Source organism: Amblyomma americanum, chromosome 2 (genome assembly GCF_052857255.1).
Source record: "Amblyomma americanum isolate KBUSLIRL-KWMA chromosome 2, ASM5285725v1, whole genome shotgun sequence".
Taxonomy (NCBI): Eukaryota; Metazoa; Arthropoda; class Arachnida; order Ixodida; family Ixodidae; genus Amblyomma; species Amblyomma americanum.
In genome coordinates this window covers 36,253,731-36,271,139 of record NC_135498.1, presented here as the reverse complement: position 1 = coordinate 36,271,139, position 17,409 = coordinate 36,253,731, and the positions used below count along the sequence as shown (strand labels likewise).

At 48.4% G+C, this 17,409-nt stretch overlaps 1 protein-coding gene across 3 annotated transcripts in view; it reads right to left on the bottom strand.

The window, feature by feature from the left end:
* The window catches only part of LOC144121005 (rap1 GTPase-activating protein 1-like), a 211,810-nt gene that overhangs the window by 31,916 nt on the left and 162,485 nt on the right, over positions 1-17,409 (bottom strand). For all 3 annotated transcript variants that reach the window (XM_077653897.1, XM_077653895.1, XM_077653896.1), the window contains exons 4-6: positions 13,047-13,172; positions 5,159-5,191; positions 1,948-2,136 (exon numbers count right to left, since the gene is read on the bottom strand). In XM_077653897.1, the coding sequence (XP_077510023.1) occupies positions 1,948-2,136; positions 5,159-5,191; positions 13,047-13,172 (348 nt within the window). The remainder of the gene's footprint in view (positions 1-1,947; positions 2,137-5,158; positions 5,192-13,046; positions 13,173-17,409) is intronic.

Here is a 17,409-nt window from a genome sequence, read left to right as displayed (position 1 = left end):
ATCGCACAGCACACGGGCGCCTTTGCGTTTTTTCTCCATAAAAACGCAGGTGGTCGAAATTATTCCCACTACGGCCCCACTTTCTTCCTTTATTCTTTCACTCCCTCCTTTACCCCCTCTCTTACGCGCAGTTGAGGTGTTCACCGAGAAGCGAGACAGTCGCTGCGCTATTTCCTTCCCCCAAAACCAATTTTCATTTTCAAATAACGATCTCGGCTGGTGGTGGTAGTGGTTTTATTAAAAATAATAGTAAAAAGGAAGGAAAAGATTTTTGCTAGCCCCGGCATCTGCCATCGATACTGAAGCACCTGAGCTGGGGCAGCGGAAATAAAGGACAGCAGGCAGAATGGAGAAATGAAATGAAAGAGGTGAGGGGACAGGAATAGAGGACAGGGGGAGAAGTAATATGTACAAACTATTACGATCTCGGCTCAGAAACATCTCGAAGTCTCCACCGGGCTCTCGAAGAAGTCGCTATCGCCCTTACTGTCGCAGACCCCCATGCAAGGTTGTCATCTCAGACTCGCGTTACGCTTGCGAGAGCTATGCCAAGGGCGAGGTATGTCTTCTAGCCTATGACATACTTTACAACGCCGTTAAAGACTCCGAACCCACTCCTAGACGCATCGTGTGGGCGGCGGCCCACCAGGGACTCGATGGTAACGAAGCTTCGAATGCGGCTGCCCGAGCACTTATCCTCCGGGCACCTACTTCCGCATCCTCCACAATCGATAAGCCTAGCCGACCCCTTCTGCGGTTTCGAGAAATCGTCGACTATTACAAGGATAGGCATCGCCAGTTTTCTCCACCGGCAAAGGGGCTGTCGAAGGCAGACGAACGCAGTCTGCGACAGCTACAGACGAACACCTATTGGTGCCCCGCCATGGCTGCTGGCTATGACCCGAAAGTGAATCCTTCGCGCCCACACTATGACGAGCCCTGTTCTCTGTCTTACATGGTGTGGGCCTGTCAACACAGTCCCCAATTCCCTCCCCACCCCGGCGGCGGGATCTTGCAGCATCCCCGACTAGGGACGCGGACCATGATGTCAGCATTCATCAACTACGCCGGCTCATCCTCTCTGTTTAATTAATAAAGGTTTGCTCTCTCTCTCTCCCTAACCTAAAAGGTGGCACACACCGATGGTAAATTATTTGCGTGCTGTTGTGGTTTATGGGTGTTTAACGCCCCAAAGCGACTCAGGCTATGAGGGACGCCGTAGTGAAGGGCTCCGGAAATTTCGATCAACTGGGGTTCTTTAACGTGCACTGACATGACACAGTACACGGGCCTCTAGAATTTCGCCTGCATCGAAATTCGACCGCCGCAGCCGGGATCGAACACGTGTCTTTCGGGTCAGCAGCCGAGCGTCATAACCACTGAGCCACCGTGGCGGATTTATTCTGGGTCTCAGAAGAATGGACAAGGAAGTTATTCTGAGCCAAGAGATTGGTTTTTCGGTTTGGTTCGTTGAGGAAAGGAAATGGTGTAATATCAAAATCGGGATCGGGACCAATCAGCGCTCGCGATGCGGCAGGCGTGCGCGCAGTTGCCGGGCGCCTGGCGCCATCTGGAGCCGTCAAAGCGTTCTGCACATGTGTACTGACAGCGCGTGGGCTCCCAACCGGTACTCCGGTAACGGTAACATGGTACGCGGTATGGTAAAGGTGTCTACTGCTCGGTGGACACCTCAGCCGCGCCGTTAGGGAAGGTAGGAAGAAGGGGACGAAAGAAAGAATAGGTAAAAAGGCGCCGCATAGTGGAGCACTCCCGATTATTTTCGACCCACCGCCTGGGTATTTTTTGTAGTGAGACATGAGATTTCCGCAGTCTATAAACAGCGTGCGACTGGGGCCTAAAGAAAGCTGTAGGCTCTGATGTCCTGTCAAAAGACAGAAGTATGTTTCAGAGCAGACGGAAAGGGAAAGAGGGATAGGTTTTGCTCACCTTTCCGAGGAAGTGCTTGCGGTAGGTGGTGGCGATCTCCTGGCTGTTGATCTTGGCCGGCGTGAAGTGTCCCGGCACGAAGACACTGTCGAAGACGTCCGAGGGGGAGGCGCAGTCCACGCCGTCCACCCAGTAGCCGCCGGCCACGGGGAGCACCACCATCGGGTAGCTGCCCTGCTTGCGGAGGATCTGGGAGAATTGACAGCGAGTGAGTAACCAAGAGTAGCCCGTGGGAACACTCCCTGTGCGTGAACACCTTCTGAAGGAATTGACAGGTCTTCGTTAGCAGGGGCCAATCCTCAGGCCAGAGGCGAAGGAAACTTTCTTCTTTTGAGGAAAAGGCTTCAACCTAGGCCTGACGAAGTGGTGGTTTTTCAAGAAGGCCGGCCTTCTCAAGGGGTCGCCTTTCATAGAGCGATTTATTTGGGAGCAACTTTACACACAGTAAACCCTCGGCTCCATGTGCGCGAAAGAGCGAGCGACGCGACAAGGCGGCCTCGCTCCGTCGCTTGTGGGCAACCTCCATGCAAGCGAAGGCGGCAGGCGACGCGAACCCGCGACGTGCGCAGCGGACTCCGAGCTTTGCGCACTGAAGCTTAGAAACACGCCCGTAACCTGTTCTCTCTCTCTTAAAATTTTGTGAGTGTGCCTCATAGTCAGGGCCAAAGGAATATTTCCTCTACGGCAGCGGTGTAGCGGCAGTGGAGATAACCAACGGCGTGCTTGCGGAGACGAAGTCATATCACGGGTTCACGTGGGAGATGTGCTTTCGTTCGGTGCCTGTGCACTCCGGCTTAGTAAAAACACTCTCATAAACTGTCACCGTAATCTGATTGTAAGTGAGCAAACTGCAATTTACCAGCGAGAATGCTCGCTGCGAGTGTTTCTGCACAGTTGGAGCGCAGCGGCACGGTGGATCGAGCGCCGGCACCCGCGGCTCGACACACATCTTTCCCTGCAGTACGCCCGCTCCAAATGCTGTTAGCCCTCCGCACCCAAAAAGTAGATTGTTTTAATTATTTAAATAATGCGGGTTTGCCTCTCAGCTACAAAACCAAATATCTTCTCGACGGTGGCGATGACCAAGACGACGGGCGGGTTTCGTGAGATGTACCCGTGAGAAACCGTGGACAAACCGGAAACGGCTTTGGGGGGCTCTGATTGGCCAGTCGCGTGGGGGACTTCCGGGCGACGAGCGAAATTTTCTGTGGGTGCAGATTCGAGCGACACGGCAAGCGACACATGCATTTTGGTTCGCGCGACAGCGTCGCTCGTCGCTTGCCGCCCTCGCCTGCGAGTGAGTTTTCGCGTACATGGAGTCCAGGCTTAAAGCGCTGCAGACAAGCAGACACAAGAACAGCAGCTTTAAAATATATTATTGTCCCGCCAATGCCGCTCTATTTTCCTCTGCCAACGTCTACGTGGCAGGGAAGAGTTGAAGACGTATATAATCGACGTCAGTATATGCGTATAGGCTCCACATTTATCAACGAGAATTAAACGTGTACTTGACAGACTTTCTGAAACGTACAAATAGTACATTTGAAAACTCTCAAGGCATCTGAGAGAGTTCAAAACTCCCCCCTTTTCCCTCTTCCTTCCCAAACGATAGAGAAAACATTTCGTTAACGCCGTACCGGATCGACAAATTAAAAAAAAAAAACTTTACCCGCAGCATTGTGCACGTATACGTATGCAGGAGTTACCCGCCAGTAAAAGTGGTCTGGTTTCCGCGTTTTTGCATCAGTTATACTACTCCTTCTCGTCTCATACGCGGGTCACGTCCACAACCGTCCGTCCCCTTCCACCACGACCCCGCCATTTTACGGCTGCGACTATCTCGCTACATAAACATGCACTCCAACGTTGTTGTACATATTATATGTCCTGGGAATAATATTTCTCCGAATACCGGCACCTATATTTCATACCCACCGTGAAATTTTTTCTCTACATTTTCTTGGCTGCTTTTTTTGTTTGGTTGGTTGGGTACGTTTAAGGCACGCGTACCGAGGACATCGGGCACAAGGAGAGTTATCCATTGTGGGCGACTGCAGTTATCATAGCCTCGAGTATACAGGGTGCCTCACCTAAGACTTTACACAATTTTAAAAAATTGGATTTTTGAGCTAGAAGAGCGCTTTTTTCGACATAGCATTGTCAGCGGTGTAGTACATCAGAATACATCTAAGAGGTACTAACTAGCAGACTGTTTAACTAATAATGAATATTTAACTTCTCTAACTGTTACTGTTAGACTTCCTAATTACTGAGAGGCATGTAGCCCACTGTAAGCAACATCTATGCATATCGGTTTTTAGAATTTCGAAAAGACGCTTCCCTTCAACGCTGTGGGCCAGCAAAATTTGGCGGTTTCGACGAGTTACGTGCAGTATGGAGGTTGCTTTGCCTGCAAGCTTCTCGAAAGCGCGTGTATTTTGGCGCGATGCAGCCAGAATTTGTTGGGGCACAGGGCTGAGGGTAACCGGGTTTTCAAAATATTAAAAACTGATCTGGATATTACTTACGTTGGCCTGCATGCCTCTTAATAATTAAGGAGCCTATACAGTCATAGTTAAAAAGTTCACTATTCAAAATTAGTTAACCAGCCTGCTGGTCAGCACGTCTTAGCTAGTTTGTTAGTTTAAGGTGGTTTAACGTCCCAAAGCGACTCAGGCTATGAGAGACGCCGTAGTGAAGGGCTCCGGAAACTTCGACCACCTGGGGTTCTTTAATAACGTGCACTGACATCGCACAGTGCACGGGCCTCTAGAATTTCGCCTCCATCGAAATTCTACCGCCGCGGCCGGGATCGGACCCGCGTCTTTCAGGGTGCCATAACCACTCAGCCACCGCGGCGGCCACGTCTTAGCTGAAGTATTCCGATCTGCTACACCGCTGACAATGATATGCCGAAAAAAGCGCTCTCCTAACACAAAAAGACTAGTTTAAAAAAAATTGTGTAAAATCTTAGGTGAAACACACTGTATGAGTGTCCGCATACAAGTCATCGAGCTCCGTTGGACGAGATGGCAGAGCTTAATCTATGCGGCAGCCAGACATGCGAGGCACGCAGAAAGCAGCCCTTTTTAGCGTGTTTCCTTCACTCTCTCGTGTCCGGCGAGTTGTGCTGACACAAAAATTGGACCAACGCCTCGATGTATGGGTCCAGTAAGCCCATGGACACAGCAGTCAGGAACGTGGTTCTTACCTCCTCTAACTTTTCTTGGTCTTGATTCTGCCTCTGGAAGAAATAAGCAGAAACAAAGAACGGGGAATGAAAAGCAATAACTACAAAGACCGGGACGACGAGAGTACGTACGTACCACCGTAGCCGTTTCGACACAAATACGTTCGGTTTAACACGAAGCTCACGTTGTGGTGGTGACGAAAGAAGCACAAACTTGCTCGTAATTTAACCACGTCTTGCGCGGCGTTGCGTTTTCGCCTCAGTGCGGAAAATTACTTTTCCGGGAAGACGCTCACAACGCGGCTTCCCTAACGCGACTACTACGCCGCTTCAGTTCAAAGGAGGAGTAAAAAAATCAAAAGAAATGAACATCTGCGAAAGCAGCCTTTCTCAACTTGTAGCCGTTCGCTCCCCTGTGAACTGTTTTTGATGATAGCTGTAAGCTTTCGACCACAATAACCGGATGTCGTTATATTACAGCCCACAAACTTCCCCTTCGCCCAACGTCTGCCGCAGTTTCAAGTTTCATTTGGTCACCACACGCAAGGAAACTTTATTTTTTGAGGACGGGGGTTTCGAATGAGCTCTGTCGGCACAAAAACTATTTTCCTGCGCATTGAAATGATGACTGCCACCTGCAGCCGAACGGAAGCGGTGGTTTCGATCAGACTTCAGCAGATGCGAAGACGCCTTATATTCTACTTTGAAACGGACGCGGGAAAATTTGTTCTCGCATCGAGAATTTTTGTTGTAGAAAAAAATCTACAGTTACGACAGAAAATGCTGCCGTAATAAAAAAAAATTCACAGGTACATCTATTCCATCATGTGTTAGCAACGCAATAGCATTAACAGGCTGTTGATGTCTTCACCGGAAGTGACGCCACTTGCCGTCTGATAACGTAACTTCTCTCCAGCCAAATATGTTTCCATCTGGTGACGCGGTTTTCCGTTCAGCCAATGGGAATGCTGCGATCTGGTGACGTCACTATCCTCCAGCCAATAGGCGGATTTTGTGAGCTACGAGGCATTTTCGCCCCGGGGGTTTCGATGCTATCGCATTAATAGCTTTTTTTTTTCTGTAGTTTAGCACGGTCACTCACTCCTCGCGACAGAGCAGTGTTTCTACAGTTGCCGCAGAGCCATCTTTTCCATAACCACAGGAAGCGTGCACTACTTCAAGGAATATTAATGTTGTTTCCAGAAAATACTTTGTCACTCCAAAAAAATGAAGTTTTGTCGTATTCTTGAACGCATTCCCTAGTAATTTTTAAATGAGTTCACGGCAACAGGCCGCTTAAAGCGACGGTAATTACAAATAGAAGTTTACCAGTACAGATAGGGTAACGCGTTCTTTGGCTTATTTTGATGTGTCAATCTATGTTCCTATCGCACTTGAATCACGGTCAGCGTGTGGGGAACAACCAACGCAATGAATAAGCACGGGATGTATTTGATTCAGAAAAAAAAGTTTTACGTGCTATATGTAACCAGAGTTTATTCGCCGATACAGCTGAACTTTCTGAACAGCATAGCATCGTTAAAATCCGTGACCTTTACAACTTATGTCTGCTTGCAATACACCGAACTGAAATTGCTAAAAACGCCAAACACCTCTTCTACTAAGCATACCTCCATACTAACACTAACGCATATCGCAGCATGCATCCTGAACTTTAGTATTTTGAAACATTTCGTATTACATATGGTTCACAAAGCATTAGAAACACTGCCACGTGCTCTGAACGAACACACTCAACGCAGTTGTGAAGATTGCTGAAACTTCGCGCAAATCGATTCCACAGCTTTGACTGCATTGAAACTCCTTCTTAACTGATATTATTTCTTTGTGCATGTGTCTTTACTTTCGTGCACTGCTGTTTGCTTCCCCCGCACTGTAGGCGCTGACAGACTTGTCATACCTTCTGTTTTTTTTTTTAACGTTTCAGATGTTTATCGCATCTATTATACTGTATTATTTTTCCTGCATCGCTGTTTGCTGCTCGGCACTCTATAGGGGTCGATGGACTTGTCAAGCTGCTCTCGGACCTTTTTATCCTCGGCCTTCCTTACAAGTAAACACAGGAAATAAACTCGATTTAAATTCATTTAAATTCAATTAAAATTCAATACTATACACCGCCATTCAGATGAAAATGAAAACGGTGGCAACCCGTTATTTTCGTTAAGGACGGTAGGAGCTCGAATCGACTGACGGGAAGATTTTTAAATACAATTTTCTATGCGATAAATGCGTCTCTTGTTGCCGTAAAAACGTCATCATAGCCAGAAAAAGCCAGATAATTAATTTTTACAGGCAATAATAATTGATGGAATTGCCTGCAGTGTCCCTCTAAGTATCAAATATACCTTCGCATTCTCCAGCTGAGACAGCGTTGAAAAAAGAAAGAAGAAAATGAAAAATTGTCTGAGGCCATGACCAAGAAAGAAGGCGCAGTCAAGTACGCAGTCTTGTGCGGGTATTTACGGCTCTGCGACGAGTCGAGTCCTGTAACTTTTTCAATTTATAATTTACCTCGTTTTTTATCTACATATCCTTTGTCTTTCTTTCCCTTTCCGATGTGGAGTAGCCAACTTGATAATCTTCTCGATAATCACCCCGCCTGTCACGTTACATTATTCTGCAAGCGCGCATCTTAATGTCTGAAATGAAAACGCTACTTTTGTGCTCCATAAATTAAGGGAAGGGAAAGTATTCGTTGTAGCTATTTCACGTGCCTTACTTCGTCCGGAATGCCAGAGAATATCGAAGTTCAGCTCAAGGAAGTAGTGCCAGCGAAATCAGAATCCATTTAGCCGTAACTAATTAAGCTACAGTAACTACAGATATATACTTGCAATAACAACTATGCAGCATAAAAAATCGCACTGCATTGTTTTTAGTAGTTTTAAACGTCGTTCACTGTTGATACATTGGCACCCCTGCTATGATATTTGAGTCCCCAACCAGCGGTACCGTTACCGATGCGTAGAAAACAAATACTGATTCCGCAGTGTACCTACATCACCAGAGTAATAACAGTCGCCAGCAGAGGAATGCATCAGCTTCGTAGAAAGATGCACGCGACGTCAGCAAAGCCACGCCCTTACCGATGCCGTTGAGCACGCTCCATTTTCCCCATTCATGCAAGAAACACTATACGAAACCCCCGCCAATATGCACGTTAACGACCCGCGTACTCTCATTCATAGTGCTACGGCCATCAGGCAACGAAACGAAGAAAAAAAACAATCTAACAAAGACAGCCCAACACGCAAACATCACGACAGGAAAACGCAACGGCCTACATGGCCTCTTATCTTTGATCGAGTAGGCGATATCCCGGCGCAAGCATTGAGCGTAAGCCCCCAGAAAGCCGGCGTGCAAGAAAAGGCCGCCTTTTGCCTTTCTTATCGGAGCCGCTTTTCTTTATTTTTACGTTTCCTGCGAGGAGCAGTTGCGGTGGGCTTCGCTCCCGCGTCGCTCGAGCTCACGAACGAAATGCACTCAAGCCAGAAATAGCGGAAACTGCACTACGCGTGAAATGGACCGTACGAAAGTAGCGTGACTATAATATCGGCACGCCGCTGCGAAAGCAGGGGGGGGGGGGGGGGGGGGGGGGGGGGTTAGTCTACACGAGGAAACGGACCGCTACGATGAAAGCAGGAGCAGTGGGTGTAATGCGTAGTGCGCGTACACAGATAGGCCGCGCCGAGAATGTAAATGAATCCTCGGCGCGCCCATTGCAGTAGGCGGGCTACTCTCATATCCAAAACCAACTTCCGCGAGCAGCGATATCAATGTGGTGAGCTGCGAGGAGCGTTTCGATGCAGGTGTGCTGTACTTGCAAAACGCGTGTGTGCAGATACTAGCGCAAGCACAGGGGCAATATGCGTGCCAGGACTAGTAGGCAGTGTTGATGGGAAAGAGCCTCACAAAGCGACTCCCCCTCCCGTTTGCTTTATATTCCTCCGGAGGTTCGCGGATTTGCAAGTGGGGTATACACTTTAAAGCTTGTTACGGTGCGTGGCTTCTTATCTCCGCCCTGCCGCTTCTAAAGAGCGGCACGAAACGGAATATAGGCGGAAGGAGGAATAAGTTTTCGGGCACGCCTTGTTATCCACGGCATGTTTGAGCCGTCGGAATAACGAATAGCAAGAGAGGATTGTGCCACGCCACGTGGATTTAATCCACGGCCCCTGCCGCGGTGCGAGATCTTTTTTGCCAACCCCGTGCGTTACACTTCCGGTCGTAAAGTTCGCACCGCGGATTAAAAAAATTGCCCGTTTTACATCTGTTCGCCAGCGAGGGTACTAAAGAACTGAATATGCGATGAGCGCGCTCCTGCGACGTTCCTTTTCCTATTAATTAGAATGCTCGCACGTACGCGTTTCTCCGTAACCTTTATTCTGTTCCTGGGTGACTGCTGCTGTTAAGGCTGCCAACATTGGGAACTGCTGCTGTTATACAGTCTGCTAAGATGATGTATCGCATCGAACACACTTGCGCACTTTATGTCGACATGAGTTCTTTTTCGAGAAATAACGTATCCAACACTACCGCCTCATATTATTGTCAGATGTGCTGCCGCAGCTTCACAGCATTAAATAGCCATTCTTAGCAGCAACACCGAAGACTGCTGACAGATTACAATTGCAGCGCGAACAAAATGAAATTATGGGGCATTTACACCCATTCATGACCATCGGCAGCAGCAGCCTAACAGTACAAAGTCCGCGCAGTACAAAGACACCTACCCATACCTCTCCAATTAACCTTGTCCTGAGCCAGCTCAGGCCACCGGAGGTTACGTAATACACGTAACGCGTTACGTATCGCATATGAAAGCAGAAGGTATACGTCACGGCCGCGCGAATCTTCGGGGGGGGGGGGGGGGGGGGTCAAGTTAACAATATGCCTCTCGAAGCCCAACAGACACGATCCTCTGTTGCCGACAGTCTAACGATATTTGCAGAACTTAAATGAAATCTAAATACTCCACCTAAATGAAAGACGCAAAAGTATTCGTGTATGAAGCATCAGTTTCAGGCTGCCTGTTGAGCCGAGTGCCGTGACGTAAGCAAACTAAAAACGGCCTAGGCGTCAAAATATGTTGACGCGCGAACATGTTAAATCTGAGGGGCATTTTGAAAACGGGTGTCAGTTACATCGAAAAGATCTGCAGGTTATTGCCGCTTGAGCTTGCTGTTCTCAATAGGCACTCCAAACAGTGTGTATAGCCTGTCCATCAGCTACATAAAAACGTCAACCTACCGACGCGTTTCATCGAGGGTCACGACCACCGTGGGTGAGTCGGGCGGTTTTGCCGCCCACAGCTGTCGCTAAATAAGTAAAAGCAATAAGCCTATAGATAGGGTAGAGTGATATTATATAAAGCCCGGGCATCCACTCACGGCAAGACGCGATCATGTGCGAGGAAGACCACACTGCGCATGCGTGCAAAGCAGGCTCCGAGGCCTCTAGGCAATCCGGCTCGCAGCGGTGACAGTACATATGTCCGGTGTCCATAGCTGTGTATGTTCATGGAGACTTCCGAAACACACGTACATGAAGCATGGGCTGCCTTACGGTCGGGCGTTCGCGGAGGACGCGTTGGTCGCTTGTGCACGGACGGCCACAACGCGCATTGCTTCCTTGGTATAAACTGATCTGCCTCTACGTTGCTCGAATACACAGCGTGTGTATTGCGCAAAGAACAGGGAACTTCTTCACGGCTAGCGTTGGCACGTAGGGCTAGGGAGGTATAACGGCAGCGACAAAAGAAATAGCAGGCGCGAGAGAATTTGACAGGACAACGCTGCATTGTTCATGCGCGGCGCAGAAGCCGTGTCTTCCTCCACCTCCGTTTGTTTGCTGCCGCTGGCGCTAACGTCTGTGTTCGCGCAGTGCCTGTCTCGCCGCGGCGTTTGACAAATTAATGCGGAGGCTCACAAGTGCCGGGTACCGAGGGCGAAATTACTGGCGAGCTCTAGCGAAAACACCGGCGCTGTTGGTAAGAAAAAAAAATCATGAAAACAGATCTGGAAAGCTGTTCGAAAGCAAGTTTGAGTTGCATCTGAACGACATCGTGAAAGCTAACACTATCTATGGCAACTTAGAAGGTGGTCTGGGTGGAAAAACATGCGCTGCTATTCTCCGTTTCATACATCATGTGCAACGCTGTCAAAGCTAGCGCTCTTGTTTGCGCTGCCTGCGTCCGCGACCAAAAAGTAGTGCGTTATATCTGGTGAGCGAAACATAGTAAATGCTTTCCCAGTAGTCTTACCACAAGACACATTAGTCATGATCTTGATTAAATTTATTGCTGACAATACGCTGTCGCTTTCACGTACCATAGACCACTCGGGCACAAAACAAGCGCGGAGTAACACGCCTCCCTTTATTTTCCCGTCCGGACTACTTCCCTATCTTTTACAGCGTTGCACCTGATGCATGAAACGGAGTATAGTAAGATGAATAAAACAAACAAACAGACAAAAACGTGGGAATAGATGCATAGAAACATTTTTCGTAATTTAGGCCGGCATCGCGAAAGCTGACGGTGTCAACCGGGACCGCCATCGAGGCCAGGCTGGCCAAGAAAAGAGCGAGAGTTTCGAGGACTGGGACCCCGGCTCAGATTTCGTGCAACGCAGGTATACGAGCCCGGTTCACGTGATCCAAGCCACGCGGTCGCCACTGTGAAGAATCTGTAAACGCCGCAAGTACCTTCTTCATTGCTCGCTCGCAAAAAAACAGCTAACTGTTGCTGCAGATGTTCCATGATTTGTGAACACCTTTTCCAGATAGCAGCATAATCACATGCTGCAGTGCACCACTGTTGAAGCCTGATCACAGATCCGTGCGACTTTGCGAAAAGATAATTCCGCCATTTAGAGTGGTGTCATGCAGGCATGTGAATAATGTATACGGCTCACATTCTCCACTGCTTAGAGATACGGCTACGCAAAGGAACTATCTGCCTGAAACATTCTTAGCTGCTCGGATATTCGTTCCGAGCTGGGGTTCGAACCAGAGTCCAACGCCACACCGCGTCAGTCGTTCTGCTCGCTGCAAGCGAACCATAGGTCAGCTAGGAGCTGACAGGGCAAGGCCGAATCAGTCAAGAATTCCAAGCACGAATAACGTTATTCCAATGTATTTAAACGCCCTCGCACGGCCTGGTCTAGTTTGGTCTAGTTTTCTGTGCTGAGTCGTACCGCAGGGGTGTAAATCGTGCACAGAAGACAGATCCAACAATTGGAGCCGACTGATCATTCTTTGGGCCTCTGTTCTGTTGAACAGACTCCCAAAGGAACATTTCATATTTTACACCGATGCTGCGTAGTAGTTAACGCAGTGATCGGTTTTGTCACTATACATAACCTCGGGTAAGAATCGCGACCACAAGAAAAGCTGTCAAAGAAATCTGGTACACGTTCCGAACCAGGAAATACCGTGTTCACTCGCGTAATAGAGGCAGCTTTTTTTTTATTTAGACAAACAAAAAATGGCTCTAATTTGGGAGGCTAAATTTGGGAGGACCGTGGAAAGCAGCGGGGCTGATTTATCCAAGGCATTGGGGTGTAAGGACAGTGAGGGGAAGGTAGATTTTAAGCGGGTAGAAGCAACCAAGCGAAGGTTATCTTATTGGTAGCTAAAATCAAGACAAGAGTAAAATTTCCTGTCATGGCTAGGTAGCTTGAGCCAACGCCCGATATAAAAGGGTACAGCCGTATCTATCCATCCTGTTTATAACGTGGGACAGTTTTACAATGTATTGATTAATTTGTGTTGTTATTTTCCAAATTTCAATGAATAATGAAAGATGTGCGTGTAATACGCGAGTAAATACAGTACACTTATATTAAACCACTATAACGGACGTCTCGCACTGCGCAGCACTCACCTCGGCCTTGGTGACGGGTGCCGCGTTTCCCTTGCGTGGTTGCGAAGAGTCCCTGGGCAGCTCGCAGCGTTGGTCGTCCAGCCGGCTGTTCTGCAGCTTGTGCAGCAGATCGAACAAGTCGCTGGACTGCGAACGCAAAGAACGCGCGGCTTGCACGGCGGCCGAGCGGAACATGCCCCGGGCACGCATCCTCGGCGGCGTCTTCTCCTCTATCGCGAGGAACTGCGCCCTATCGACACCCCCCTCTCCGGAAACAAAAACAAAAAAGAAAAGTCTCTTCCGAAGCGGCGGCCTATGCTCCGCTGGCGGAAATGGCAGCTGCTACAATCCCTAGACAGCAGACGACGCCGCGAAGATTGCGGCTGTGTATCACTGAGTGCCCACTAACTATCGGCGACAGAAAAGCGGATGGAAAATACTTAGCGCGCTAAATCTCGCGCAGCTTGTCGAGTTTTCCTGTCCGGCGACGAACTGGAAGACGACGATCTGATCGACGGAAGAAGCTAAGTCATGCTTGTATCTCGTGCGAGTATAACGGAGTGCTTCTCGCAAATCGCGAAAATTTTCACTTGGTTTCCGCTGACCTGTTTGTTTGCGCAAGGTATGGCTATTAATTTGGGCCCACTGACTCGCAGCAATGACTGAACTAGATATACTTCTGTGTTCCACGCTCGCTCGGTCTTGTTCGGTATAAACACAGTGACGAAGGGTGCAGTTCTTTCCCGAACGAAGCCATTCCGCAGTCACAGAAACATCCGGGGTCTTGGACACTTGCGAATCGTCAAAGGGTCTCGCAGGGCTGCGTAAAGCGGTGCCGCGCAACAAAATAACGCAGGAGGCTTTGGTGTAGTACACCGCTGTGAATCCCAGTCGCAGCAGACGACGGAGTTCCCACAGGTCTAACCGCGTCTCGGTATAGCGCTACGCTTCAGGACGGCGAACGCGGCAGAAGGTGCAAGATGCCAACATTGCAGCGGTCGCAGACGCCGCCACTGCATGCACCTGTTGTTGCTGACCGCCGTCGAGTCCGGTGCATTTGTTTTGGCTCAAATGCGCACATAAGCGAGTTCTTGCACAAGCGAACTTCTCTTCAGTCAGCGTGTCCGGAAATTTACATTAAAATAAAAACGAGAGATAGAGACACGATGAGATACGACTAGGCCTAAAACGGGGCTTCGCGCGCACTCGGACGAGGAAAGACGGGCGTCGCCTCAAAATCTCCGAGACGGCCAGCGGCCTTTCCAATAGAGCAGCGCACTCGCAAATGCGACTCGCGTATAGGTTGACGCGTTCGGAGCGACACCTGCTTGTTTCTTTTAGCGAAAAAAAAAACAAGCAGCGAAAAAAAAGAGACATCGCAAATTATCGTTTATGTACATTTCTGGTCCCTTTTTTGCTTTTTCTTTTTTACTTCTCGCAGAGTCGCGGCCTCCTTTATAGAGTAGCATGCATCTGCTTTTGAAATTTTTGCATAAACGTTCCGGACAACACGTGTCGCCGACGAGCGATGTATCATCCGCTGTCCTCTCCGGGCGATCGCCAAGCTGACCGGATCCACGCCGCATTTGACGCGAGCGACGGTTGTGACGTCGAACGGCGCGTTACCGTTGCTTTGTGTCGAATAGAGCGAGGGAAGGGCGAAAAAAAAAGATCGAAGAAGAGAAGGTGAAAAAATAATAGCGAGAGAAAGAGAGAGAGAAAATAAAAACAATACATGCAAACGGAATGCGTAGTTCTTTCCTAGCAGTTTGGTCTGCTAACATTGCTTTTGTTTACCTTTCAGATGCTGGCCAATAACTGCAGTCTGTTAAAGCGGCTGCATTACAAACGTGAGCCTGCGAAATTACAGCGACCTTCCGACCTAATGCGCAGTGAAGCCACGTGCTGTTAAAAAGGTCGCAGAAGTACGTAGCAGTGTGCCTTAGACTTGCACCGCGGCTTATTAAGCATTAGATAAATATCCATTAGCCTTTATTAGACAAGGACCGAGTCTCAATGAGGCAGCGTTCCCGAGGAATAAGCTCGATAACTTTATTTCAGAGCTGACGTTCTGCAGTATTAAGTTTTTTGTTGTTGTTCAAATAACCACTAATTGAAATGTACTCTCAGCAAGTAACCTCTACCAATATGCGTTGTCACGCTTTTAGTGCTTGACTGCTTGTTATTTTTTTCCTAGCCTTCTACGTATGTCTATGCAGCAATGCACCAAAGGACGACGCAGTTACGGTAAAGATCACCAAAATTCTTCTACACCCATCCTATTACAACTACCCGCACATGCGGGTGCCGTATCGCACTGCCTTCAAGCAGCAGCGGTTGTAGACAGTGACAGTAATTACTTCCTACAGAGGCTTAAAGAAAATAAACGGGCAGAAAAAGAGGGGAGGGCAAGAAATTATAAACAGAAAAAAAAGTCGAAAGTGTCAAAACGGGCAAGTTGCACTCGCTCCACTCGCGTCATACGAATGAACGAAAAGCCAGCGCTACGAAAGAGCGTAGTGTGACGTCATAGAGACCGGCCATCGAAATGACGTCTAACGCTCACGCTGACATCATTCTACATCGCTTCTTTTGCGTGTTGCTTGACACAAGTGTAGTTTTCTAACTGCGCTGCATAAACGGATCTGTAGCAAGCTGTCTTCCCGCAAAGCAGTATATATGCCACTACACCGGACTCGAACAGAACTGGCGGCCATTTTCGTGCTATAAGCAGTTCGCTGCCGCATTTGAGCGATAGAACTCGTTAATCGTGAACGCTTTCGACACAGACATGCCATTGCTAAAGAAAAGGTTACGTTAGGTTTACAGATGTGGAGGGCTGCTGAATAATTTCAGCCAGTTGGGTTTAAAGCGCATCCTAAACGTCACAGCGGGGCCATTTCCGGATTTCGCCTCCATCGCAATGCCACTGCCGAGGCCGGAATAATTCCTGAACCTGTGTCCAAAGGCGCAGGTCATAGCCTCGCTGCCTCCGCGGTGAGTGCCGGGGAGAAAATTGAAAAGAAAGGTTGCAGTCCGGCATTTCGTTCTCGATTTTTCAGCACAGTTGTCGAAATCCAAGTCTAAGGTGACTAACACACCTTGCCTTTTCTCCTGCCCAGTTGCCATTCTGTCCGTTTTGATGGAGGCGAAACGCAAAAAGGCGCTCGTGTCCTGTGCGATGTGCACGTTAAAGATCCCCAGGTGGTGTAAATTTACACCGGAGATCTCCACTACGGCACCTCTTTCTTCCTTTCTTCTTTCGCTACATTCTTTATCCCTTCCCTTACGGCGCGGTTCGTGTGTCCAGCGATAGATTGATTGAACAACTTTTATTTCCATCGGAAAAGACGTTTCTCTCCGGCACTTCCCGGGTTCGAACCCGACCGCGGCGGCTGCGTTTTTATGGAGGAAAAACGCTAAGGTGCCCGTGTGCTGTGCGATGTCAGTGCACGTTAAAGATCCCCAGGTGGTCGAAATTATTCCGGAGCCCTCCACTACGGCACCTCTTCTTCCTTTCTTCTTTCGCTCCCTCCTTTATCCCTTCCCTTACGACGCGGTTCAGGTGTCCAACGATATATGAGACAGATACTGCACCATTTCCTTTCCCTCCAAAACCAATTATTATTATTATTATTACTCCGGCACGCACGCCTGGGAGACGGGGTATGTGAAACAGTTACTGCGTCACTTTCTTTCCTCAAAACCAATTTTCAATTTTTCTCCCTTCTTTTCCCATACCCTTCTCTCTCAACGTGGCGCGCTTGGCTAGCCTCAGACCAGCTGACGGACCAGTTGGCCTTGGTTACCCTGGCCCAAGACATCCTTGGCGCTTAATACTGCATTAAAATAAAATTGTTTTTTTTCTCTCTCTCTCTTCTCTATTCTAACCGGAGGATTTTGTATCCGACATGCTCCGCAGGCTACCGTTTAATGATCAGAGAGTCCAGGCCACATATATACAAAAAGGGAGGGCGCCAAAAGGTATACTTGTCAAATTTCAACTCCCCTCCCGTTTGCAATTAACTACCTTGGGCCCCTCCAGAAAAAGAAATAAAAATTGGCTACGCGTCTAGCACGGACAGACATCACGGCTAAAGGAATCATTTACTTGAACGCCAATTCTTGTCGTCACGTGTCTGCGGGTTCTCCAAACGCTACCACAGCCGCCATTGAGTTACGAATTATTATTATTATTATTATTATTATTATTATTATTATTATTATTATTATTATTATTATTATTATTATTATTATTATTATTAAAGCATGGTTCGGAAAATGCATCGAGTCATACTCTTGAACTGTGTCGTACTCTCAAAGCCGAGCGAGAAACGTAAGCGGACGGCAGAGTGTATTTAGGGAATCGATTATCAAAGGTAAA